Source organism: Ornithorhynchus anatinus, chromosome 2 (assembly GCF_004115215.2).
Source record: "Ornithorhynchus anatinus isolate Pmale09 chromosome 2, mOrnAna1.pri.v4, whole genome shotgun sequence".
NCBI lineage: Eukaryota > Metazoa > Chordata > Mammalia > Monotremata > Ornithorhynchidae > Ornithorhynchus > Ornithorhynchus anatinus.
Window position 1 is genome coordinate 39,410,598 of NC_041729.1, and position 27,493 is coordinate 39,438,090.

General features: G+C 49.7%; 1 protein-coding gene across 2 annotated transcripts; it reads right to left on the minus strand.

Annotated features, from left to right (window-relative positions):
• Window positions 1–785: 785 nt before the first annotated feature.
• Window positions 786–25,450, minus strand: AMZ1 (archaelysin family metallopeptidase 1). Of its 2 annotated transcripts, none has more exons than XM_029058835.2 (7): window positions 25,301–25,450; window positions 14,066–14,709; window positions 12,942–13,109; window positions 11,272–11,400; window positions 10,387–10,550; window positions 7,605–7,781; window positions 786–2,808 (listed from the first exon to the last, which is right to left on the minus strand). In XM_029058835.2, exons 2-7 carry the CDS (start codon window positions 14,367–14,369, stop codon window positions 2,239–2,241), a joined length of 1,512 nt encoding a protein of 503 aa, XP_028914668.1. In that variant the 5' UTR covers window positions 14,370–14,709; window positions 25,301–25,450; the 3' UTR covers window positions 786–2,238. The 2 variants fall into 2 exon arrangements, with proteins under 2 accessions (XP_028914668.1, XP_028914669.1); XM_029058836.2 differs by having other exon boundaries at window positions 14,066–14,755.
• Between the last annotated feature and the right edge of the window lie 2,043 nt (window positions 25,451–27,493).

Genomic DNA, 27,493 nt, shown 5'->3' on the forward strand with positions numbered 1-27,493 from the left:
ATGTTGCTCGGGCTGCAAACGCAGCTCATGCTTGAGGAACTTGGAGAGACTCGTGAACTGCTAACTAACTTAACAGAGAAGATACCATTCCTCCTCCGTATTGGCCGGTCGTTCCTGGTGGGTGTTTCACAATATTCTCAGCTGTCAAAATGAGCCGAAGCAGGAGTTGGTTCTGGGGGATTTGGGGTGTAGGCACCAAAAGCAAGTCTCATTTAGAAAGTTGAATTAGCGCTAGTCCCAGCAGCCCTACCAAAGAACCCATTCAGTCAGAACCAGACGAAGACTGCTGGGAGCGTTTTTAACTGGGCATTCTGAATCAGCTCTTCCGACCTCGAGTGTTTTTTTTGGTAAAGTGCAGCCTTAAGAGCACAGGTATATGCTGGTGTGTGAAGTCAAGGTGTCGTGACTCATGCCTGTTGTCCTCTATTCCTGGGCTCCACACCAGGCTTTGAACAGATACCTATATCTTCTAAGGACGTTTAAGAATGACACCTCCTCTTCCCCCCCCCCTTCCGCCACCCCACCGCACACACACTTTGAAAGGATGGAAAGGAAATTGCCAGTGAGCAATGATTCTGTGGTAAAGCTAATGAAATTCCCGTCCAAGCGAGGTAAACCATGTCTCTGATACTTCTGCCCTAACCCTATCACTGTCTGTTCATTATCTTCCCCAGACTCACTTGAGACAACGCTATTCACTTTCTGCCCTTAATTCTGCTCCTAAATTGGGTTACTACAATACCTACCCGGACTGCTGTGCAAAGAACATCGAGCATGAGAGAAAGTGCTGTTTCTGAGCAAATATCTTGTCCTTTATTAGTTCTGAGCCCTCCCCTACAGGATTGGCACTTTACTGGATTCAGCTCTCCCCACCTTCCAGAAGGTGATGGGGCTGAGGAGAAATCAGTAGCCTTAAAAAGAAAAAAAGACTCTTGGCCCAATTAGCCATTTCTGGATTTTTGCTCTCTGAAAAAAGTGACGACTTCCTCCGTTCCATTTCCCTCACTGCAAGGAGGATTCAGAACTGATGACCTCCTGTCCTTTCCCCATAGTCAGCTGCTTAGGCTTTCAGAACTCAGGTCCTCAGTGGTCTCCTTTCCCTGCAAGCCCTTGCTGCTAGGCCAGCTACCGCTTATATCTGCCTAAAGGGAGAAGAGAAAGGGAAGTTTTTCTGCCTTTGACGCTAGCTACTCTACCCTGGATACCCTCCTCCGCAATAGTATGTGAACTAAAATTAGACAAAAACAGGCAATCTCCACTTCTGTATTCGGGGGGAGGGTGACTGTGAGGAGGTAGAAATGATCCACTTTCTTCGTCGACGTGCTCTAATCATCAAAACCCTCCGGGTTTGTACCGATTTGACTTGCAAAGGGGCTTTTGCAACATTTTAGATTTTTTTTTTTTCAAAGAGAAGTCTCCCCATTTTCCGTGGGTAGGGGGAGGCTCGTTATCAGCCTGGGAATGGCAAGTCTGTCTGTGGCAGAGGAAGGGTCGGTGCGCTCCCTCTGTCCCTCCCCGCCTGAAATCCTGTCAGCTTCTAGAACTCCCAGCTATAAATAACCAGAGAGACCCAGCCAACACTCGGGTCCCAGCCTGGAACAAGAGACAGGCTGCGCCGCTTCCTTCCTCCTCTCCCCGCGGGCCCAGATGCGCCGCTCTCTCCGGCTATGAGCGTCAGGCCCCGGGGCCCACCCACAAGGGGATTCCAGGTTTCCAGTTGCGGGAGCCAAGGAGGGGGTGAGGAGCAGATGTGGTTTTCCCTCTCTGAACGTCAACAGGGATGTCGACCCGCAGTGGGGTGGCACCAGTGGTGCTTCTGGAAAGCGGGAAGAGAGACCCCGGGCCCAACCCTTTGCTTGCCGTGTGCTGAAAACTCTCTGCCTGTCCCTGACTCTGAAAGCGCCGTGTGGTTAGATAACCACAGTCCTGCAAGACTCTCTGAGGTCGAGCCATCCGCATCTGCCGGGCCGGCTGCGGGATCGAAGCTGAGGGAATGGCAAATGAGGCCTAGGGCGGGGACTGGAGAGAAAGCTCAGTGGGCTGGAAGGAAATGATTGAAACCCAATCAACACTGTAAACTACTAAGGAGACTTCCTTTAATCCCCTCGTTGGTTCCCCATTAGCTCGATTCCGGATGTGGGTGTCATCTTCGAAATGGGGAGGAGGAAGGGAGAGACAGAAAGGACTGGCTTGCCGCGAGAGCGGTCTTGGAGAGGAACGGAAGGCCGCCGCTCCAAGCTAATGCTCTTCCCATCCCCAACCGTGAGGTGAAGGCTCGGCTTTGGATAGTTTTCTCGTGCTCAGCTTCCGGCGTAAGGAGGAGAATTTGTCCCCCAAGACTTTCCGGAGTCCTACGCTATCTCTGCTGAAGTTCAGGTCCTTCCTGGTGGCAGGGAGCTGCCCCGTGAACATCTCCCACCTCGCCAAGGCATCCACCTCTCGATCCACTCGGGCCAGCTCCTCTTCCGAGACATCCCGTTCCAGGGCTGCGATGCAAGCCGTCAGCCAGAGTTCATACTCTTTGATGATCTCGGAGGACTTGGCAGCACCCCCAAGCTGCTGCTGGCTGTCCAGCTCGGCAAACGAGCTCAGGCCCTCCTCCGGCTCCAGCTCCGGCTCCATGGAGAAGGCGTGATTGCTCGCATCTGGGGTGAGGGGCTCCGACAGGCTCGTTACGGCTTCAGAATCGTTCTCGCAGCACATCCCGGAGTCGGCGCTAAAAGGGAGGTTGTCCTCAGACGCCGACAGGTCAGCCGACTCCCGCCCGCTCCATGTTGTGGCCAGAGTTTGTATCCACTCGTAGAGTTTCTACAAGGAGAGGAGACGTTCCTAAATTTTCTCCAAGAGCCTGACAGACTACTTCATCCCTTCCTGCCCCAACGCTTCCCTCATTCATTTGTATTTATTGAGCACTTACTGTGTGCAAAGCACTGTACTGAGCGCTTCCCTTGGGCCCACCGGGGCTCTCCCTTCCATTCAGCTTGCCACGGACATCGACGAAAGGGTGAGAGCCAAGGCCGGTAATTTCCCAGAAACCCAGATGGGTCTCTGAGCGTCCATCTATCCCTGGAGTGCCTCAGTTCTCCATCCCAAATCCCAAAGAGATTCCTGTGTGCCCCCCACACCTTTCCTATTCCCCTTTCTACTGAGACCCAGCTCCTACAATAATAATAATGGTATTTCTTAAGCGCTTACTACGTGCCAAGCACTGTTCTAAGCACTGGGGGAGATACAAGGTAACGAGGTTGTCCCACATGGGGCTCACAGTCTTAATCCCCATTTTACAGATGAGGTAACTGAAGCACAGAGAAGTTAAGTGTCTTGCCCACAGTCACACGGCTGACAAGTGGAGGAGCCGGGATTAGAACCCTCGACCTCTGACTCCCAAACCCGGGCTCTTTCCAATAAGCCACACGGCTTCTCTAAGAACCAGCACCCCCTCCTAGTAGAGATTAGGATGAAACAGCTGCAACAGTTTCCTCTAATGTTCTCTTGTGGGGCAGGGGTAAGCCAAACCCCCTGCTTCTGCGTTCTATACGTTTCACCGCCACTCTCTACATGCAACGAAGAGTCCGGGAGTGCCCAGGGACTGAAAGGGCAGAAAGGCGGGACCTTGTCCAGCAGTCACCCTTGAAATATCCCGTTTTCAAAGCCCGCGAGGTGTGCCCAGACCATTTCTATTTTCAAAATCCTAACAGAGGGACAGCCACTGGATCCCCAGGACCGTGGATCCCAGCGTCTTTCCGGTGAGAAGCGCTTACTATGTGCAGATAGGAGAACCAAGGAATCTAGGGGCAACTCCTTCCTGCCTAAGCCTCAAGAATAGCAGTCCCCAACCCAGCCTAGAAGTGCGATGTGGAGGTGCATTTCCAGTGGAAGTACGCAACCAGAAAATCCGGCACGAGGGTGAATTTAGTATGCCATTAGGCACCTGCAAACCCTGGGCCAAGCATTGTGCAAAGCACACTGGAGTTTCAAAGACCAACTTACAACACAACTCCACGAACCCTGATCTTGACACTTCTAGACAATAGGATTCACAATAATGGTATTAATCTAGAATGACCTCGAGTTTCCTGTTATGCTGATGTTCTTAGCTTCTCCCTCATTTTACTCTGGTAATGGTTCTTCCATTGGTCCCTCGAAACTGTAAGCTCACGGTGGGCCAGGAATATGTGTACCAACTCTGTTATACTGTACCCTCCCAAGTGCTTAGTCCAGTGCTCTGCACACAGTAAGAGCTCAATAAATACTATTGATCGATTCCCTTTTCAGTAACGCTTGACCTGGGTCACTCGGAATAAAATCCGACTTCCAAGTCATAATGTCCAGCGTGGGTCAGTGGAAAGAGCCCGGGCTTGGAAGTCAGAGGTCATGGGTTCTAATCCCGACTCCGCCGCTTGCCAGCTGTGTGACTTTGGGCAAGTCAACCTCTCTGTGCTTCAGTTACCTCATCTGTAAAATGGGGATTAAAAGTGTGAGCCCCACGTGGGACATCCTGATCAGCTTGTATCCCCCCAGAGCTTAGAACAGTGCTTTGCACATAGTAAGCGCTTAACCAATACCTCCGTTACTATTATTATTCATGTCGGGAGGCGCTGTCACCTTGGGGAAGGTTGCAGAGGGCGTTCTTTCGTTTAACCATCATTTCGGAAATCGCGAGAATGTAAGACGGCCGTGTCTGTTGGGTGCAGTTAGTACAGCGCTCTGCACATAGAGAAGCAGCGTGGCTCAGTGGAAAGAGCCCGGGCTTGGGAGTCAGAGGTCATGGGTTCGACTCCCGGCTCTACTGCTTGTCAGCTGTGTGACTGTGGGCGGGTCACTTCACTTCTCTGTGCCTCAGTTACCTCATTTGGAAAATGGGGATTAACTGTGAGCCTCACGTGGGACAACCCGATTACCCTGTATCTACCCCAGCGCTTAGAACAGTGCTCTGCACATAGTAAGCGCTTAACAAATACCAACATTATTATTCTCTGTGCCTCAGTTCCCTCATCTGTAAAATGGGGATGACGACTGTGAGCCTCACGAGGGACAATCTGGTTACCTTGTATCTACCCCAGCGCTTAGAACAGTGCTCTGTACATAGTAAGCGCTTAACAAATACCAACATTATTATAGTAAGCGCTCGATAAATACTATTGAATGAAAGTGCAGTGATATGTCACGGAATATTAGGGAGTATTTCGATTTTAATGGTTCTGCTGGGTTGACAGAAGAGGGCAGCATCTCTCCATTTTTGTGCTATCGAAACCCAAAGCATCGTTCCACAGGCTGGATTTTTTTTGTTTGTTTTTTATAAGCCATGTTTAGGCTAGTTCCCCTTCCTCCCTCCCTTCCTTCCTTCCTTGGCCTGGATTGCCTACTCTTCCTTCGGGTGGCAGTGATTCATCTGCCGGTGAAACCGGTCCTGGAAGCGGAGAGTACGGAGAGGGTCTGGCTGATTAGGGTTGGATGGAAGAGAGCCGGGTTTCCGTTGTTTGGGTCCCAAGGCCGGGGGTCGGACCCTGCTGGAAGACTGCTGTGGCCGACTCCCTGTTTCATTCGTTCATTTCAGTTGTATATATTGAGCGCTTACTGTGTACTAGGAGCTGGGGGAGAGGACAGCACAACAATAAACAGACTCCGTCCCCGAGACTAGAGGGGGAGGCGGACGTTAACAGAAATAAATTTCAGATATACACAGAAGTGCCGAGCCTTCCTGTGAGTCCCATCTGGGACAGTGACTGAGTCCAACCTGATTAACTTGTATGTACCCCAGTGCTTAGAACAGAGCTTAACACGTAATAAATGCTTCACAAATAGCATTATTTGATGCTATTATTATATTATATCATTATTATAGAGAAGCAGCGTGGCTCAGTGGAAAGAGCACGGGTTTGGGAGTCAGAGGTCATGGGTTCGAATCCCGGCTCTGCCACTCGTCAGCCGTGTGACTGTGGGCGAGTCACTTAACTTCTCTGTGCCTCAGTGACCTCATCTGTAAAATGAGGATTAAGACTGTGAGCCCCACGTGGGACAACCTGATTATCCTGTATCTACCCCAGTGCTTAGAACAGTGCTCTGCACGTAGTAAGCACTTAACAAATACCAACATTATTATCGGTGTAGTGCTCTGCACCCAGTAAGCATTCAATAAATCAATCGGTGGTATTTATCGAGTGCCTACTACATAAAGAGCGGATCGCTAAGTGTTTGGGAGTACAACAGAGTTGGCAGACATATTTCCTACCCACAACGAGCTTACGGTCCAGAGACGACATTTGTGCTACTGAAAAATTTGGTTCTAGGGCCTCATTTCCTCCTTTTGGGGGAGATGGGTTTTTTCTCTTTGAGGTTTTGCTTCTTCCATTCACCCCACTGCTCAAACACTCCAGATAATGTTGGTTTCCATCCCCAAAAAATTCATGCCCATTTCTAGAATAGGACAACCTCACTTAGGCTTTGGGCCTTGAAAGCAAGACTCTAATTTATTTCCCAACCACCCTCAGAGCTGCCGCACTTAGGAGTTACTTTGGAAACAGGTGAGGACTTGGAGGTCTGTCCCAGAGGACATCTTAGAGATTTTCCTTTCTTTTAATTCATTCATTCATTCATTCAATCATATTTATTGAGTGCTAACTGTGTGCAGAGCACTGGACCAAGCTATGACACTATACTGTGTGCTAGGGTAGATACAAACTAATCAGGTCGAACACAGTCCGTGTCCCTCATGGGCCTCATAATCTTAACCCCCGTTTTACGGATGAGGTAACTGAGGCACAGAGAAGTAAAATGACTTGCCCAAGATCACACAGCAGACAAGTGATGGGGTCAGGATTAGAACCCAGGTTCTTCTGATTCCCAGGGCCACGCTCGATCCACTAGGCCACACTACTTCCTTTCAGCTCCAGGCAGCTCCTATTCCTCTGGACAGCTATCTCACTATGCAGGAGTTGACCATTGCGGGAGTCAGGTTAGAGAGGAGAACGGCTCAGAACTGCTGGGAAAAACCAATTAAAGATATAGTTCTACTGCCACTCGGATACTTTATTGCAGGGCCACCTCCTCTAACTAATAATAATAATAATGTTGGTATTTGTTAAGCGCTTACTATGTGCACAGCACTGTTCTAAGCGCTGGGGTAGACACAGGGGAATCTGGTTGTCCCACGTGGGGCTCACGGTCTTAATCCCCATTTTACAGATGAGGTAACTGAGGCCCAGAGAAGTGAAGTGACTCGCCCACAGTCACACAGCTGACAAGTGGCAGAGCAGGGTTTCGAACCCATGACCTTTGACTCCAAAGCCCGGGCTCTTTCCCCTGAGCCAGCCCAAATTCCCAAGTAAATAGCTCACATAATTTTGGCCACTGGGTTTTGGAAGAGAGTATCTTTTGACAAACTCCACTCTGGTGTCACCCAATTGACTAAGGAACTAAGAAAAAAGGGAGTTCTCCTCTTTTTTTAATTTTTTGTTTGTCTGTGAACTGCAGAACAAAGGCTGTTCCTTAAAGGACACATACGCACACATGAAATCTCGCCGCTACACCTCCCTAGAGCCTCTCCTCCTTCCCGCTTGCTGTCCGACCTGCCGGCCTCCAGGCACTGAGCTGGCTCAACTCACCTTGTAGCGTTCGATGAGCTTGAAGCCGACCGCGTACTGCAGTTTCCTCAGGCAGATGGGGCAGAGTTCCAGGGGCCGTAACAGTGCCTCATCCGTGCTCAGGGCTCCCTGCATGACGCAACGCAGCCAGCGGCAATTCCCTAAGCCAATCAAATGGCAGATCTCATGGCACGTTACCTGTCGGGGACACAGAGTGACTTGGACAACTTATAATCATATTTAGCGAGCGCTTACTGTGTGCAGAGCACCATGTTAAGTGCTCGGGAGAGTGCAAGAACCATTCCCTGGCCACGTGAGTTCAATCTGCCCAACATTTCTCCTTCATACAGCATGCACCCACAACTTCTTCCACCTGCCGGATCCCCCAACCTGCTTCCCCAAGCTGAGCCGTTCCTGCTAGTGCTCGGTGTGTGGATTTGCAGCACGAGGAAAGAGCCACGGGCCTCTCACGGCCCCAGACGAGCATCTGCATCCTCCTACCCCCGTGACTTTTCTCCCAGCCCTGAGACTCCTGAGCGATAGCCCATTTCCAAGGGCAAGGCTGGATTAAGAACAAGTGAAATGGGAAGCTCGGTTAAGCGATCGGTCGACGGCATTTACTTATTCACTTCAATCGTATCTATTACCGAGCGCTTACTGTGTGCACAGCACTGTACTAAGTGCTTGCAAAGTACAGTTCGGCAGCAGAGACGACCTCTACCCAACAACGGGCTTACAGTCTAGATGTGGGGAGACAGACAACAAAACAAAACAAGTAGACAGGCATCGGTAGCATTTATCGAGTGCTTGCTACGTGCAGAGCACTGGATTAAGGGTTTGGGAGAGTATAGTGCAACAGAATTGGTAGTCACGACCCCTACCCTAAAGAGCTCACGGTCTAGAGGGAGATTTAACCCCAATAGACAACTCCATCCTGCTGGTGTGATCTCACCAGTTCCCCTACCCCACAGACCTCAGTGGGCCTGACTCTGTCACAAGCCCTATCCCTTGCTTGGCGGGGATCCCTCTCTAGTCATTGCTCAGTCGTCTGGTTGTTGCTCCCAAGCCTCAGGCAAAGCTCAGTAGCATAGGCTAGCAAAGGTCCGGTCTGAAAAGCAGTGCGCCCCCAAATGCTACTTCTCATGGCAAAGTTAGTGAATCGTTTGTCCCTGGCTATGCTCAAAATGGTATTTCTGGAGACCACACCCCCAGAAACAGTGGAGATGTAGGAGCTCGCTATAGGCAGGGAAAGTGTCTACCAACTCGCTCAAGTGCTTAGTACAGTGCTCTGCACACAGTCAGTGCTCAATAAATACAACTGACTGATTGATTGAGCTTCTCCTTTAACCTTCTAAGGGTCCATCTGTGCTCAGAACCAGCCCTGCCTCAGCACCTGAATAAGGGGCACTAAGGGCCAGCCTCTCCATACCCAAGGGCTAAGGTGGGGCCTCCATCCTCCCTCGGCGTGCTTATCGGCAGAGATGAGATCCCCCCCCCCCGACCAACCCTCCCTCTGCACACCCACTGTCAAAGAGTGGGAAAGTAGTGTGGTCCAGTGGAAAGAGCGAAGAGCATCCGGGAGTCAGAGTACCTGGATTCTAATCCTGCCTCTGCCATTTGCCTGCTAGGCGACTTTAGCCTAGACACTTTTCTGTGCCTCTATTTTCTCATCTGTAAAGTGGGGATTCAGTACCTCTTTTCCTTCTCCCTTAGGCTATGAGGCCCAGATAGGATAGGGACAGTTTGTGACCTGATTATCTTGTATCTACCCCACCATTTAGACCACTGCTTGGCCATAGTAAGCACTTCAATACCACGGTGCCTAGCCTTCCCTCTGCTCACCTAGCAGCAGAGAGGAAAGACCCCAGTCCTTACTTTGGGCCTGAGCCTGTGGTCTCCCTGGGGAGCTTTAGGTAAAAGAACTGAGTATGGAACAGAGGAGCCTTAAAAATTCTGAAACACTGTGTCCCAGACAGCCTCTTTATCAAACTTAACATCGGAGACTAAAGATCTGGAAGGGCCTCTAAACATTTGAGAACAATCTCCATTTTTAGAAGAGAAATGGGCACAGAGTGGTCAGGAATGAGGACTGTTGGATAGATAGATACCTGATGTTCAGCCTGTTGTTACACTTTGTAACTCTAAAAAACCCGCAGTCCCAAAACAGTTTTTCAATCTCTCTAACCACATAAAGCACAAACATCTCAATATGTTTAGCATTTAGCTACAGGCCTTGTTGGAAAAATATACCTCTAATCAAGAGAAGCAGCAACCCCACCCACACCATCATCCAACCCGCCTCCAGGACCAGAATCAATGTGAATTCCAGTCACCTGTGGGCACTCTGGCTGAATCTGTCTCAAAAGAGCCCTGCACACCTCGGCCCAAGCTGCCTTTTGAAATTCCCAGAAAGCTGTGAATTCCTTAAGGGCACAGACGTGTTTATTAGTAATAATAATAATGATAATAATCAAATCGTATTTATTGACTGCTTACTGTGTGCAGAACATTATACTAAGCACTTAAGCATTAACTAAATGCCAAGTTCTGAGATGGGACACAGTCCCAGTCATGCACAGAGCTCACAGTCTTAAGGGGAGGGAGAACAGATATATAATCCCCATTTTACAGGTGGGAAAAATGAGGCACAGAAAATTTAAGCGACTTGCCTGGGGCTACGTAGCAGACAAGTAATGGAGCCTGAACTGGGACCCACGTCTTCTACTTGTTTGCGGGCAAGCACTCAGCACCCAGTCAGCGTTCAGTACCCAGTAATGAAGGCTGATGGTGACGATGCCCTCACCTTGCAGCACTGGACCATTTCTACCTTGCCGAAGAGCAGCGTCCGGTCCCTCTCCCTCAAGGTAACTTCGGAAACGTCCTTGGCACCCAGGGCCGGTTCTGAGGTACCGGGACCCGCCTGGGAGAAATCGCCTGAAAACCTGGCAAAGCTGCAGACACCCACTTCTACGGGAAGAAGCAGAGAGAACGACTTGGTTGGGTGGAGATGGAACTGGGGAGTCAGTGGGGAAGAGTGGATTGGATCCCACAGCTTCAGAGATCAGGAAGCCCAAGGCTGCCCCGAAGGATTCCCGGGCCTGAGACTCTCAGTCCCAGTGAGAACCCCCATTCTGCCCCTTTTCCCACTGTGGTGTTTGCCCATCCCCTCCCCCAAGCAAGGGATTTGCCCAGCCTTGGAAAGAGCCGCTGTACTTGTCCAACACGATGGAGGTCGAGGCTAGGCACGGAGAAGACCTATTCAGGTTCTACAATAGTGACATTACTTCCAAGGCAAAGGGGAGGAGAGGCCTGGAGGGTCAACCTGGGTGTGGGCTCGGTAAGGTCTTGGTGCCGACTGAATTTTCAAGACCTCTACCACTACATCTGAGGGTTTATCCCTTCTCTCCGCACTTTACTGCCAGGACCACCAAAACATGGCACCAGATCTCAAAGCTGAAGTTACTAGATCTGAAACCTTGTGGGATACCACTTGTGCTTAGGCATTTCCTTTCCCCAGTCTTACTTCCCCAGGACAGCATGTCTCTGGAGCGCATTTCTCCACCCAGTTAGAAGTTTGCAGCCTAAACTGTCAGGGGTATAGACTTAGAGAAAACCCTCCTGCCCCAGGGAGATCACCGAGAGCCCACAGCCTGAACCAGCCTCAGGGCCAGGAGGGCACCAGGCTCACCTTGCCCGGGCAGGAATTTGCCAAAGGTGAAGCTCCAGGTCTCACAAGGGTACAGGTCGGTGAGGGTGAGACCGAGGACACATAAAGCATCCACGGGCTTGTTGTTTTTCAGGAAGGTCAGGATGCCATCTGGAGAAGAAAGAGTGAGAGGAAGAGGCATGAAGACTCTGTGAGGCGGTTTGGGAAACCCACTTGGGCCCTATTACTGAATCCTGAACACCAGAGGCAGTGTGACCTAGTAAAAACAGCCCAGCCCTGAGAGTCAGGAGACCTGGGTTCTAGTCCCGGCTCTGCCACTTGCCCAAGGTCACACAACAGGCAAGTCACTTCATTTCTCGGTGCCTCAGTTTCCATATCTGTAAAATGGGGATAAGATAGTTGTTTTTTCCTCTTAGAATGTGAGCCCCATTTCGGACAAGGACTGCGTCTAATCTGACTAACTCATACCCTCCTCGGTTCTGAGCACAGTGCTCAGGACATAGCACTTAATACATGCCATAATAAGTTCCACGGGCACTGGATTCTGACCCTCTGTCAGCCTCCTTTCTGACCTCCCAACCGCCTGTCCCTCCCCACTTCGATCTGTACTTAACTCTGCTGCCTGGATTATCTTTCTATGACAACGTTCTGGAAATGTCACACACCTCTTCAAAAATCTCCAGGGGTTGCCTATCAACCTCCATATCACGCAAAAACCCCTCACTGTTGGCTTTAAAGCTCTCCATCACCTTGCCCCCTCCTACCTCACCACCCTTCTCTCCTTCTGCATCCCAGCCTGCACACTCCACTCCTCTGGTGCTGACCTTCTCACTGTGCCTCGTTCTCATGTCCTGCTGTTGACTCCCTGGCCCACGTCCTACCTCTGGCCTGGAATGCCCTTCCTCCTCAAATCCGTCAATCATACTTCTCCCCCTTTGAAGCCCTACTGAAGGCTCACCTCCTCCAAGAGGCCTTCCCAGACTAAGCCCCCCTTTACCTAATCCCACTTCTTCCCGCAGTGAGCTCACTACAGCACTTAGTTACATATCTGTAATTTATTTATTTGTATTAATGCCCGTCTCCCCTTCTAGACCGTCAGCCCGTTGTGGTCAGGGAACGTATCCGTTACATCGTACTCTCCAAAGCACTCAGTTCAGTGCTCTGCACACAGTAAGTGCTCAATAAATACAATTAACTGACCAACTGTGGAAGCTGGTCTGTTCAGAGCCATCTGACTAACAGTCAGAGGGCAGGGAAATGGGCTTCATCAGCCTTGCTGCTAAAACCCCCTTCTCTCCAACTGACTATATAGGGCTTGGCTTTTTTTCCACAAAAACAGGATTTCTCCCTCCTGCCTCTCCCTCCCAGGGGAGGGCTGAGGGGGGCACTTTTTTCCTGAGCGGGCCACACAGAAGGGATTGGGGGATGAAGAAAAGTGGGGCTTAGTTTGGAAAGGCCTCTTGGTGGAGATGTCTTCAGTAAGGCTGTGAAGGGGGTAGGAGGGGCCGGAGGGAGAGTGATTATCTGCCAGATTTGAGGAGGGAGGGCATTCCAGACCAGAGGCGGGACATGGGCGAGGGGTTGGCGGCGAAACAGGCACAGTGGCACAGTGAGGCACAGTGAGAAGGTCAGCACCAGAGGAGCAAAGTGTGCAAGAGCTGATGCCCTCTGCCCACCTGCCCCACTCTCACCTGCATGGAGCTGGATCCTGTCGGAGTCCCGGTTGTGGCGAAAGCAGCAGGGGATGGAGGAGACTGGGATGGAGGGAAGGCACTTCACGTGCAGACCCAGGAAAAAAGACTCCACGCAGCTCCTCAGGCAGCCAAGCAGGGAGCTCCCCAGAGGGCCCTCACTCAGATCTGGGAACAGAAGCAGCATGCTCAGTGTCCAGTGACGTGTGGGGCAATGAGTGACTTGTGCCAGGCGAGGAGAGAAGCAGCGTGGCCCAGTGGATAAAGCACGGGCCCGGGAGTCAGGAGGACCTGGGTTCTAATCTTGGCCCCGCCACTTGTCTGTGTGTAAACTTAGACACGTCATTTAACGTCTCTGTGCTCAGTTACCTCATCTGTAAAATGGGAATTAAGACTGAGAGACCTGTGTGGGACATGGACTCTGTCTAGCCTGATTATCTTGTATCCACCCCCGAATTCAGTACGGTGCCTGACACGTAATAAGTGCTTAACAGTTACCGCCCCCCGCTCTTAAAAAGGCAGAGAGTACTGATTTCATTTACCGCACGCACATCACCACACTGCTCCCTGTGAGCTTCTGGAGCCTACGACTCAGTCTAGATAAAAGCTTAGAGTAGATGACCCCTAAATTAGACTGGAAGTTGACCTCTAACTTAGACTTGCTGACCCCTAAATTAAACTGGAAGTTGACCTCTAACTTAGACTAGCTGACCCCTAAATTAGACCAAGAGCATATCCACCCTTCCACCCCACAGAGCCCACTCTCATAAGACTGTAAGCTCCTTGAGGGCAGGGAACGCATCTACCAACTCTCTTGTAGTCCCCCAAGCACTCAGTTCAGTGCTCTGCACACAGTAAGTGCTGAATAAATTCCACCGATTGATTCTCCTCACTCTTTCTTGTTCTGCTCGAGCATGAGGGCAGGACAGGGCCTATTTCAAACTGCTCTGTCCAGTCTCTAGGGCACTCTTGGTGCCAAATCACATTTCTTTATGCCGCCCCGACACAGGGAGACTTCGATCAGAGTCGGGCTCTGATCTCGACAGCGACCCCGAAGGAGGGCGGGGAGAGCCCAGCACGGCCCCACCGTGATCGATGGAGTGACGCCCTCAGAGCCCCATTACCTATCGGCTGCAGGTAGATGTGCTTTCGGAAGACGCTCTGTTTCCGCCTCAGCGAGGAGTAGTAGAAGGTCTCAAAGTCTTCTGGGGCGTCAGGATGGCTCAGGAGCCAGTCGAAGGCTGTCCTGATGAGCAGGGTGCAGAAGAGGGTCCTCTGAGGGTTGTAGGCCTCAGAGAGGAAGAGTCTCTCGGTCTTGGAGAAAGCCTTGGCGTAGAGGTCCTGCAGGGCGGGGTCGGTGGAGATGAGGGCATCCTTCAGGGCTCGCGGGCCAAAGCTGAACTCCTGAGCGTGCCTGCACTGTAGCATGATTGATGGGCCCTTGGCGTGGTAGTCCAGCCAGCCAGTGGGTGGATTAAGAAGCCGGCATCAGCAGCCACGGCTCCTCGGGAGCCCGGGGGCCCTGCTGGAACTTCGCCCGGGCTTTCTTCTCGGGGAAAGGCTCACCACGGGGAAGAGAGAAGCCACACAGTTGGCTCTGCCACAGGTCGCCGCCAGGCTAGAGAACCCTGACAGGCTAACGTGGGTCTCCAGGAGCCGATCTGAGGTTAGATGCCGCCAGGAGGTCACTGAGGCCGGTAGGTGAGGGGCGCGTCTCTCCCAGCTCGGGGGGAGCCATGCTGTCACGGGGCCATGTTGATGTATTGGCCTGTAGCGAGGGACAAAGAGTGAGTTTGCGGGCTCTCCCCCTGGCCCTGCGAGAAGGAAGAAGTGTAAGGAAGTACCGTTAGCTTTGTTACTATTTCCATTATTCGATCTGCCAGATGCACCCACTAGGGACCAGGAAAAGCCAAGTGACACATTTCCTCAGTGACTGGGCACTGATTCCTAAGGCCTATCCGAAAACAGGGGCCGCTGACCGTGGCTTGGGCTCAGACAGGGGGATGATTTCTTAGTTTAAGAATTGAATGTAGAGGAACATTTTTTCCCCAGCTGCCTGAGAATTTGCATCAGGCAAGTGTGTTTCCATGGAACCCCTCAGTGCTCGAGACTCCACTGTATCCATACAGAGTAGGGCGTCGGCCGAATACGTACGGGTAAATCATTTTCTCTTTCTCTCTGGCATACATTTCCTCTGCCATGTGGGATCTGATTCTCCTGGCAGCCATCTGGAGGGAGGGAAGGCTATCCTGGCTTTGTTTAATATCTGGAAATTCAGTCGGGGCTACTTTAAATCCGACACATCTCCCCTATCTGATTTGTAATTACAGAGTGCATCCTCGATGATCCTCCTCAGGTCCGGGACACCTTTTCATTATCTGAATTACAAGGCTTTCTGGCAGTGGTCCCGATCGCGTATTTACATCAAGAGTGTTAGAAATGGCCATCACGGGATCACAGTGGACCTGGGTGTTGATCTGTGGCATCTACGGGATGAAGAGACGGGGAAGGAGGGAAAGAGGTCCGGGGAAGGGGAAGGATGGGGGCAGGGGGAGGGGCAGCAGCAGACGGTTTCCAAAGAGTAGCATCCCAGCTACCAAACAAGTGAACGGGCTAAAAAGTTTCCCAAGGCATGTGAGAGCAGCCGTGGATATAAATTAAGTAGTCAGAGCCATGAATACATGCCAAAGACTGCAAGCTATAAATAGGATGATCCAAGGAAGAAAACAGGGCATATTGTCAGCTCTGTGGAAATACATTAGACTAGGAGTGGAGCCATAGGGTGGAGGAGAATGGAAGAATGGTGGAGAATTTGCAGAACATTTAGAAGTATGCTTCCAATTCAGGAAAAGTGCCCGCGATACCTGTGTTCTAAACAGAAGGGGGGAAGAAAACTGAAAACGGGAAAGAAGACTGTAAATAATCTATTTCTAGTTTCTATTTCTCTACTGAGAAGCAGCAGAGCCTAGAGGACGGGCCTATGTGTTTTGTTTTGCTGTCCGTCTCCCCGTTTTAGACTGTGAGCCCGTTGTTGGCCAGGGATTGTCTCTATCTGTTGCCGAATTGTACATTCCAAGTGCTTAGGACAGTGCTCTGCACACAGTAAGCGCTCAATAAATACTGTTGAATGAATGAGTGATTGAGTCAGAGGACCTGGGTTCTAATCCCGGCTCAATACTCGTCTGCTGTGGGGCCTTGAACAAGTCACATAACTTTTCTGTGCCTCAGTTTCCTCATTTGCAAGATGGGGTTAAATATCGGTTCTCCTTCCCCCTTAGGCTGTGAGTCCCATTTGGGACAAGTACTGTGCCTCACCTGATTATCTTGTATCTACCCCAGTGCTTAGTACAATACTTGATTAACACATACTACAATTATCATTTTTATCAATATTATTATTATTCATGGGCTTTAATTGTTTTAGAAGAGAAATGGGAAGAAAGAGTGAGAAGCTTGAAAAGCAGCATGGCTTAGTGGAACGAGCTTGGGTCTGGGAGTCAGAGGACCTGGGTCTAGTCCCAGCTCCATTACATACCTGCTGTATGACCTTGAGGAAGTTACTTAAGTTCTCTGTGCCTCAGTTTCCTCAACTGTAAAATGTGGATTAAATAACTGTTCCCTCTCTCACTTAGACTCTGAGCCCCCTGTGAGACAGGGACTGTGTCTAACGTGATTAACTTGTATCTACCCCACTGCATAAAACAGTGCTTGACACACAGAAAGCTCTTAAGAAATATAATAATAATTTTTCGAAAGGGCAAAAATGGTGGAAAGAGGAAGACGATGAGGAAGAAACTGGGAGATGGTAAAAAATTAAAAATGAGGACCATGGAAGACAAACTCTGGGTCAAGAATTTCTTATTTTAAGATTGGAAGATCTTAGTATAAATTCTTAGATCTCTGCTACTGGTTTTACAGATTAAAAAGTGGAATTCCAGAGAACCAAGTGACTTGTCAAGAGGACATGGAGGAATCTTAGTCACACAGTAATCCCTAATTATCTGGATTGAAGAATAATTGGGTTGTGTTAGTGATATGCATCCAAAGCTGGTTTAGATGAGACTGTAAACTCGTTATGGGGAGGGAACATGTCTGGTAATTCTGTTATACCGTACTCTCCCCAGCACTTAGTACAGTGCTCTGCAGATAGTAAGCCCTCAATAAATACCACTGATTGATTGTTTAGCCCTTAGATCACAGAGGCCCGGGACGTCTGTTCCACAAAATCCCTATTTGTACTTGCGGGGAGGGCTTTTAGAGACCAATAGTATTTACTGAACACCTGCTGTATGCAGAGCACTCTGCTAACCCCTTGTACGTGTACAATAAGTTTAGCAGATATGATCCTTGCCCTCAAGGATTTTACAAACTAGTGAGGAAAACAGACACTATAATAAATTACAGATAAGAGGAACCAATAGAGCATAAAAATAGGTACCTAAGTGCTAGGGGTGGACGGAAGGGGAGTGAAAGCGCAAATGCTCGGGTGCAAGTGGAAGGCTGAAGTGGCAATTAGTAGGGACGTAGGGTGGGGAGGTGAGGGATTAATCGGTCGGTCAGTCAATCGTATTTACTGTGAGCACCCTGCTGAACTAAGCGCTTGGGAGGGTACGATGTAACAGTATAACAGACACATTCCGAGGGCTCCTCCTCTTCAGAAGGGCTTTGAAGATGGGGAGAGCAGTGCTCTGCCAGATGGAAGGTGGGAGAGAGTTCCAGGCAGAAGAGAGGGTGGGAGCAAAGAGTCAGAGATGGGAGAGACTCGAACAGGCATGGTCCATGAGCATGCTTTCTGCCAAGGAGGATTTGCCTTTAACGATGTCTTTTCTAGGTCTACTCCACAATGGCACCAAACGGGTGAGTGTTCTCTCTCGGGACCAACCATCCTGCAATCAATGCCAGCTTCTGGGCACAGGAGGGACTGGGCAAGAGAGTGTGGATGGCTCAGCACAGAGCCACCACCGCCAGCAAAAAAGCTACTCGCATGCATGTTCTGCTGGCTATGGGTCACACTTTTCTCCTCCTAATATGCCAGGGATCGAGCACTGCTCACCAGAAAGACAGGGGTCTGAAAAAATGCACAAAGATTCTTCTGCAGAGGCATCTGCACTCGTGGATGTAGACTCGCCGTGGGAATATCGTCTTTGAGCCGAAAGTCGGCTCTCTAAGTTTTCTTCTAGGACTCCTTTGCCTCTTCCCAAGTTTGACTGATCTACCCACGTATGAGGCTTCTAATCTCCTATAATATGCCACAAGTCTATTTTCATTCTGGGATACAGTGTATCCCAAGTGCTTAGTACAGTGCTCTGCACATAGTAAGTGCTCAATAAATAATAATGATCCATTGAGAAGAAAAATTAATCATGGAAGGCTTCCTAGAGGAGGTAGAATTTCAGAAAAGCCCCGAAGAAAGGGAGAACAGTTGTGTGACGGATTGGAGGGAGAAAGACCAGCACATTTGAACATGATTTTTCTAGTAGAGAAGCAGCGTGGCTCAGTGGAAAGAGCCTGGGCTTTGGAGTCAGAGGTCATGAGTTCGAATCCCGGCTCTGCCACTTGTCAGCTGTGTGACTGTGGGCAAGTCACTTAACTTCTCTGTGCCTCAGTTCCCTCATCTGTAAAATGGGGATGAAGACGGCGAGCCCCACGTGGGACAACCTGATTCCCCTGTGTCTACCCCAGCGCTTAGAACAGTGCTCTGCACATAGTAAGCGCTTAGCAAATACCAACATTATTATTATTATTAGCATTATTATTATTAATGAAAAATGAAAAATACTTACCCCATCCCCACAACACTTATGTAAATCTCCTTATGCTGTACTATTTCCTCTCTCCGTACTTCATTTTAACATCTGCCTTCCCTTATAGACTGTGCACTCCTTGTGGGCAGGGATCGCATCCACAAACTCTGTTGTACTGTACTTTTCCAAATGCTTAGTAGAGTGCTCTGCACACAGTAAGTGCTTAATAAATGCCATCGATTGACTGATCGGTCAACATTGCTCACCCGATTTCTGCTACAATAGCCCCTGAAATCTGCAATTAAAATTCCATCTTATGGGACTCGATTGGATATTCTCTTTACAACTGACTTAAAGGATTTTCTTTGCACTTTAACTCCATATGAATTATTCGCTAGGTAATTGTTACCTAGAAATTATTCTAACTACTAGCTTTCTGTCACTGAGTCTCCTAGCCATGACAACATTGTTCCTTAGGATAACCAGACTTTGGGATGAGCAGACCACAGTTATTCACTGGGTAATAAACAGGATATGGAGCAGAATTGTTGGGAAACATCTGAGCCTGACCACCTCTCTTGCCTCTGGCACTGGAACGGATTTCCAAACCAAGGATAAGAATGAAACTTAGCCACTGTGGCACCCATAGCTAATCAAAACTTCTGGGCCAGTGGACACGTCTCCAACGTGTCTTTTGGTATGAACTGTAACCTCTCATGGAGCCTCTCAACCTCTCTCTCGGTTTTTCTTTTTAGATTCTTTTTGGTCTCTTTTGGTATCAAAATGCATGCTGACAGTCTTCCGAGGGTGGTGTGAGATTCACAAATGACAATTAGAAATGTTCAAGCTCAGTAAATAAAAATGGATGAATCTGCTCATCCAAATCCTCTCCTCTGATGATCCAGTCTCCGGGTTAAACAAAAAATAATTTTTAAAAAAGTAAAAAAACCTAGTCTGTTGACCCGAATGAAAAACCCAGAGGCTTTGTCGGATGAAGCATCAGGTCATTATGGGGAAATGTCAGGCAAGTCACTGGCTCGCTTCTGGGATTTTAAATGGCTGTGGGCTCCCCTGGCTTTCGGGTGACTCTGTTGTTTCTTTAAAGAGAATTGACAGCTAGAAGCAATTGTTTCAATTTCTTTCTTGACCTGTTGTGAAGAAATATTTTGACAGAACTCCTGGTAGAAAGTGTGTATGTGTGTGTATGTGTGTGTGTGCACGCGTGCACGTGCACAGAGGCCCGCAGGCATGTGTTACAGGCTACCCAAACTATCAAGCTATTCACCCGTGGCTAGCTGTTCCCTCCCCAGGTCTGGCTCCGGGCTCGATAGGCATGGGGCCAGTGCATCCGCCGGGGGCTAATGCCACCGCTGGGAGAGAGCGAATTAGGAATCCATCTCAGTGACGACTCCTTCGAAGGAAGCTATGTCCCTGCGATGGATCTTTCCCATCCATTAAAGGAATGTCGCCACCCCCGGCCCCTCACCCTTTCTCCTCAGTCACTCTCTGGTTCTTCCATCTTGCCGGGTCATTTCTCCGGAAAACTGTTTCTCAGCCTGTAGCAGATGTTGGAGTTGGTCTAAATATAAGGTCTGTTACCGGCAGACAGCATTCTGGGACTGCAGGGGCCCCTTGGGGTCGGTATTTGTGTGAGTGCAGTTAGCGCTAGGACAATTTACCTGCTGTCTCTTCTCTGTGCCAGCCTATTTGTCTTGGAAATGGCTGTGAAAGAATGGTGTTTGTATTGGAAAGAAAAATTGGAACACGGGAATTTCCAACATGTAGCTCCCCTCTGCAGATCTAGGTTCTTGATGATTTGTTGTTTTGCCAGAAGTTTAAAATTTCCTCTCATTACATATGGGTCGGTAGAAATGACCCTTTCTAATACTCTCATGTCATTTACATCTGTTGGTATAAGCCCTTGCCAAAGTGTATGTTTATGTTTTATCATTTGTTTTTAGGCCAATTCCGCATAGACCAGGGCTTCTCCATGTTCCTTTTGGAAAGCCCCTCTCTCAGAGGACAGTTTTCTTTGGGGAGAGGAAACTGACGGTCAAGGCTGCATCCATCATGATCCCTCAGAGCCAATTTACAAAGGGCAGTTAGGTTTGGCTAAATCGATCAATCGAGGAGATTTATTGAGTGCTTACTGAGTGCAGAGCGCTGTACTGAGCACTTCGGAGGGTTCGGTAGAGCAAGCAGACATGAACTCTGCCCTCAAGGAGTTTACAGTCTAGTAGGGGAAGCACTCAATAAACTGTTACAGATAAGGAAAGCGACAGAGCGTCCGTCCAGATATGTAGCAAGTGCTGTGGGTAGGAGTGGAGTGAGTTCCTAAGTACTTAATGGGCAGGACAAAGTGCACAGGTGACACAATAGGGAGGAAAAATAGGGTGGGGAGATGAGGGATTAATCAGGGAGGGCTTCCCGGAAGAGATGCGATTTTAGAACAGCTTTGAAGATGGGGAGAACAGCGGGCTGTAGGATGTGAAAGGGGAGGGTAAGCTCACTGTGGGCAGGGAATGGATCTACCCGACTCTGTTATATTGCACTCTCCCAAGCGCCTAGTACGGTGCTCTGCACACAGTAAGCGCTCAATAGATACAATTGATTGACTGATGGATGGACTGAGGGAGTTCCAGGCAGGAGGGAAGGCATGATTGCTCTAGCCATCTTCTTAAAATCAACCAAGGTAACTTGTACGGGAAAATTGGTGAAAGGGAGTGCTGAGGGGGTGAGAACGTAAGCTCGCTGTGGGCAGGGACTATGTCAGTTTATTGTTGCATTGTACTTTCCCAAGTACTGGGTACAGTGCTCTGCACGCAGTAAGTGCTCAGTAAATACGATTGAATGAACTTGCTGAACTTTCATCCCGTATCGTCCCCCTTTCGGCTGTGGGGGTGACATCTTGGGAAGTTATCACCAGTTGTGATATTCATTACCGCTGCCCTGGGAGATCTTCTCCATTCCGTCCCTTTTCTACAGAGACCTGGGGAGACATGACCTGATTCCCTTCCGTTTCTCCAGATCCTCAGTGAGCAAGGGAACAGCATCTCACAATAAAGTTAATGTCTCACTGGCAGGTAGTCAAGGCCAGTTCACTAAATCTCCATAGCTAGAAGCACTTTGCTCTTCTCCATCTGATGGGCCAGATGCCTTAGCCTTCCTATAAAGAGGCCACAATCTGTTTCATTTTTAAAATGTATTCTTAATAAACCATGGAACTATTTGTGCAGGTGCAGTTAAGGGATCTCAAAGTGCTTTCAGAAATATAAACAGGGGCAACATTTCTCTGAAAATTCCTGCTTAGAGGGCAGTAGGATGACCTATAACCGTACCTCCCCTAACTTTATCCCCCGTCCCCGCCCCACAGCACTTGTGTATATATGTACGTATCTATGATTCTGTTTATATTAAAGCCTGTTGATGTGTATGTATATATCTGTAGTTCTATTTATTTATATTGATGCTATTAATGCCTGTTTACTTTTGATGTCTGTCTCCCCCTTCTAAACTGTGAGCCCGTTGTGGGCAGGGATTGTCTCTCTTTGTTGCTGAACTGTACTTTCCAGGCTCTTAGTACAGTGCTCTGCACACAGTAAGCGCTCAACAGATATGATTGAATGAATGAATGAATACCTCTATTTCCTCAGTACTCAATCCTGCCTCTGTCTGGAACTCCCTCCCTTCATATTAGGCAGACCATCACTCTCCCCACCTTCAAAGCCTTCTTAAAATCACATCTCCTCAGAGAGACCTTCCCCACTAAGCCTCCTTTCCTCTTCTCCCTCTCCCTCCTTCGTGGCCCTTGCAATTGAATTTACATCCTTTATTGGCCCCACAGCACTCATGTGCATATCGGTATGTACATTTACATCTATACATGTATACATACATGTAATGTACACGTACATTATGGGAAGCAGCGTGGCTTAATGGAAAGAGCACGGGCTTGGGAGTCAGAGGTCGTGGGTTCCAATCCCGGCTCCACCACTTGTCAGCTGTGCGATTTTGAGCAAGTGACTTAACTTCTCTGGGCCTCAGTTACCTCATCTGTAAAATGGGGATTAATAATAACGTTGGTATTTGTTAAGCGCTTACTATGTGCAGAGCACTGTTCTAAGCGCTGGGGCAGATACAGGGTAATCAGGTTGTCCCACGTGAGGCTCACGGTCTTAATCCCCATTTTACAGAGGAGGGAACTGAGGCACAGAGAAGTTAAGTGACTTGCCCACAGTCACACGGCTGAAGATTGTGAGCCCCACGTGGGACAACCTGATTACCTTGTATCTTCCCCAACGCTTAGAACAGAGCTTGGCACATAATAAGCGCTTAACAAATACCATCATTATTATCTGTAATTTATTAACATCAATGTCAGTCAGTCAGTCGTATTATAGAGCGCTTTACTGTGTGCAGAACACTGTACTATATGCTTGGGAGAGTACAATATAGCAATCAACAGACACATTCCTTGCCCACAAGGAGCTTACAGTCTAGAAGGGGAGACAGTCATTAATATAAACAAATAAATTACAGATAAGTACATAAGCGCTGTGGGACTGGGAGGTGGGGGATGAATAAAAGGAGCATGTCGGCGTGATGCAGAAGGGAGTGGGAGAAGAGGAAAGGAGGGCTTAGTCAGGGAAGGCTTCTTGGAGGAGATGAGCCTTCGATAAGGCTTTGAAGAGGGGAGAGTCATTGTCTGTCGGATATGAGGAGGGAGGGTGCTCCAAACCAGAGGCGGGAAGAGGGTGAGCGGTCGGCGCGAGATAGACGAGATCGAGGTAAAGTGGGGTGGTTAGCATTAGAGGAACAAAGTGTGCGGCCTGGGTTGTAGTAGGTGAGTAGCCTTCCCCTCTGGACTGTAAGTTCTTTGTGAACAGGGATCGCGTCTACCAACTCTGTTACACCGTATTCTCCCAAGCACTTAGTATGATGCTGTGCACACAGTTAAGTCTCAAAAAATATGATTGGTGGAAAAGAAAGGAGTGGTGGGCAGTTTCCCGGGGTCACTTATGTAACAGCAGAGTCCCAAGAGAGAAGTAGCATGGCTTAGTGGGAAGAGTGTGGGCTTGGGCGTCGGAGGACGTGAGTTCTAATCCCAGATCTGCCACCTGTCTGCTGTGTCACCTTGGGCAAGCCACTCCTCTGTGCTTCAGTTACCTCATCTGAAAAATGGGGATTAAGACCGTGTGCCCCATGTGGGATAACCTGATTACCTTGTATTTACCCCAGCACTTAGAAGAGTGCTCGGCACATAACGAATACATGACTGTGATTATTATGATCGTGATTATGAGAGCCTGGAATCCATGTGCTTTGGACTCAGTTAAGGTGACCAGACATCCTGCCGCAGTTTGGAAAGTCTTGCTGTTTGAGGATCAGTCGCTCTATCCAGCTGACTGGTGGGGAGGGGGAGATATATGGTTCTTCTTTCAGCCACGATGGTGGGCAGGGACCTAGTAGTCATGGGAGCGGTAGAGGGGGCATAGTAGCAGAGGAGAGGAGAAATGAAGGAGAGGCAACATTGCCCCCGCAGCTGACCTGGGCCCTGCTTCCAGCTGTTCCTGGGTCTTTCCGTGCAATTAGAAAGCTATCAACCAGCTGCATTGGACACTCCCCGGGACCGCCTGGAAAGGGCCGGTATGGTGGAGGTCAGGCAGCTACAGCTGCTAGGAGGATCCAGTTGTGCTAGCGGTGAGTGATGGTCGCTGATGGTCACCAAACCAAGTGGCAGGGACAGTCGGGGGAGCTGTGGCAGGCAATGGCAGGGGCAGTGTGGGACAGGCTTCAGACACTTTTCATTCAATAGTATTTATTGAGCGCTTACTATGTGCAGAGCACTGTACTAAGCGCTTGGAATGGACAAACCGGCAACAGATAGAGACAGTCCCTGCCCACTGACGGGTTTGCGGTCTAATCGGGGGAGACAGACAGACGAAAACAATAGCACTTGGCCACCCTGAAGCAGAAAAGTAAAACTGCAGCATCCTCTTTAGGTCGCAGTCTCGACTCTTGATTATGGCTACCGGACCCCCAAGGCAAACGTAACAGAACATAATAGTAATGATGATGATATTTGTTAAGCACGTACTATGTGTCAAGCACTGTTCTAAGCACTGGGGTAGGTACAAGATAATCCAGTTGGACACCGGCCCTGTCCCACGGGGGGGGGGGGGGGGTTCAGTCGTAATCCCCATTTTACAGATGAGGTAACTGAGGCATAGAGAAGTGAAGTGACTCATCCAAGGTCACACGGCAGGCAACGGCTGAGCCGGGATTTGAACTCAGTTCCTTCTGACTCCCAGGCTTGAGTTCTATCCACCAGACCATGCTGCTTCCCATGATGTTCTGGGCGTCACATGGGGGCACAGAGTGCATGTAATGGGAGCATACAGAAGTCCAGCTGAGTCTATACAGGGTTCCTCTGAAGAGACCACTGGCCACCCGCCCTGGGTCCAGAGTCATTGTGTTCCCCTCCCGGAGCCCTCCTTGTTTACGGGCACCATTTTCAAACTTAAGGACTCCCCAGTTGAAAAATTTTCCAATTTTCTACCACCCCTCCCCGCCCCTTACAGGGTGAGTTCCGAGGCAACGGCTTTTCTTGCTTACCATCTGTAGCTGGGTCTGAGCCGTGGCAGCCGAAAATCAGGATGATGGCTGAGTGATTCGCCCTCCGTCCTCGCCGTTCACCTCTTCTCTCCCTCTTTCTGCCTTTCTCCTTTCTCCGATGAGTTCCTCAAGAAACTCGAGCGGCGTCCACCTCCGCATCGAACAGAAACTCCTCACCACTGGTTTTAAAACACTCAATCAATCACCTTGCCCCCTCCTACCTCACCTCGCTACTCTCCTACCTCAACCCAGCCTGTACATTTTGCTCCTCTAACGCTAACCTTCTCAACTGTACCTCGATCTTGTCTATCTCACCGCCGGCCTCTCGCCCACATCCTGCCTCTGGCCTGGAACCTTCTCCCTCCTCATATCGGACAGACGATTGCTCTCCGTCCCTTCAAATCCTTATTGAAGGCCCATCGCCTCCAAGAAGCCTTCCCTGACTAAGCCCTCCTCTCCTCTTCTCCTACTCCCTTCTGCTTTGCCCCGACTTAATAATATTGGTATTTGTTAAGCGCTTACTATGTGCCGAGCACTGTTCTAAGCGCTGGTTGCTCTCTTCAGTCGTTCATCCCCCTCCCCCCAGCCCCACGGCACTTGTACGTCTTTTATTTCTTAATGTATTTATTTGTGTTAATATCTGTCTCCCCCTCTAGACTGTGAGCTTGCTGTGGACAGGGGATGTGTCTGTTTATAATTATACTGCAGTCTCGCAAGCGCTTAGTACCAGTGCTTTGCACACGGTGAGCACCCAATAGATATGAGTGAATGAATGATGCCTCTTCTTCCTGTCTCTCCTTCTCTCTGACCCTCCCCGATCTCTATCCACCCTTCATTCTTCCACAGCACATTCTCTCTCCCCCCACAACGCAGACACACACCTCCCACCCCACCGCCTCATGCTTCTGTTCCGCTCCCGCCCTTTTCGTTCCAGAGAAACTGGTCACCTCATTCTAAATTCTGCAGTGTTATTACAACCGAAGGAAGGGAATTCACAGATCGAACATCTGGTTGTCTTAGATCGTTTCAAAAGTTTGATTTCTCATTTCAACTAATCTGCCGCTCATTTATTTTAATGATTTTTCTTTAAATGCATCCTCTGGGCACATATCCATCAAAACCAACCTAACGCTCGACAACTTAAAATGCGGTCCTGGCTTTGACAACCCGGAATCCCAGGACCGGAGAGGACCGGAGCGATAAACCATCCGGTCTCTCCCCCACGGCCCCTCGCAACGCCTCCAGTCAGGGCCACACCTAAACCATCTCAAACAGATGATAGTTTATCCCATTTTTATGACCTCCGGGGCAGGAGATTCCTCCTCTTCCCTCAACCACCCACACCATTAAGGAGATTCTTCCTTGTGTCTTCCCTAAACCCCTTACGCTACATAGAGTCTCACTGGCCTTCCTCTTCTTCTGTCGGAGGCTGCGTTTTATTCCCCGGGGTAGGAGCCCTTAAAGTCGAAGGCGGGCCCCTCTCATTCGATCGTATATATTGAGCGCACAGCACCGTAGTAGGCCCCTCTCCCTCTCTCGGCCACGATAGAAATCCAAGGACCGGGAGAGATCACTAGACAAGGCCAGGCCTCGCAAGGCTCCCCCCCCCCACCTCCAGAGGCTAGATCCTTTTGAATTCCTACATGCCCAAGGTTTCCACCATCAACCCCGGCCTTTTCATTCGTGGTGCTCTGCTACAACGCCACTGCACCAAAATCCTCCCATTCCCATCCAGCTTTATTCAGAAATCCCACTTCCCTCCTACCCGGGGTATTTCATTTTTATCTAAGGACTCGTGGAAAGGAGCTCTTCGTTATCCGAGACTCCCTCCATCCCGGGGTGTGTCTCCCAAGTAAGGGGGGTCCCGACCTCTCCGAGATGCTGGAATTCGCTGCCCCACCCCCTTATTATAATTCGGTGTGTAGAAGAGTCCAGTGTCGAGACGCAGCAGCTAGCTACAACGGCGCACCGACCGGTCCTTCCTTAGCCAGTTCCGCACGGGGCATCGCCCCCTAAAAGTGTGGGATCTCCTAGCACGATGCCCCCCACTCCCTCCCCGACGGGCAAATCCTGGATTTTCCGCTTTCCAGGGGATCGTTTTCCCCCTGGCCGAGCCCCTTCCGATCCTCCCTCCAAGGGGAAGCCTTGGCAAGCTCCGACTCCCGGAAAAACTCCTCCAGCGGCATCCCTACT

Coding starts and splice junctions, on each gene's coding strand:
- AMZ1 (XM_029058835.2), bottom strand. CDS start 14,369: ATGCTACAGTGCAGGCACGCTCAGGAGTTCAGCTTTGGCCCGCGAGCC. Junction 13,110..14,065: donor CATCTACCTGCAGCCGATAG/GTAATGGGGCTC, acceptor TTCTGTTCCCAG/ATCTGAGTGAGGGCCCTCTG. Junction 10,551..11,271: donor CAAATTCCTGCCCGGGCAAG/GTGAGCCTGGTG, acceptor TTCTTCCCGTAG/AAGTGGGTGTCTGCAGCTTT.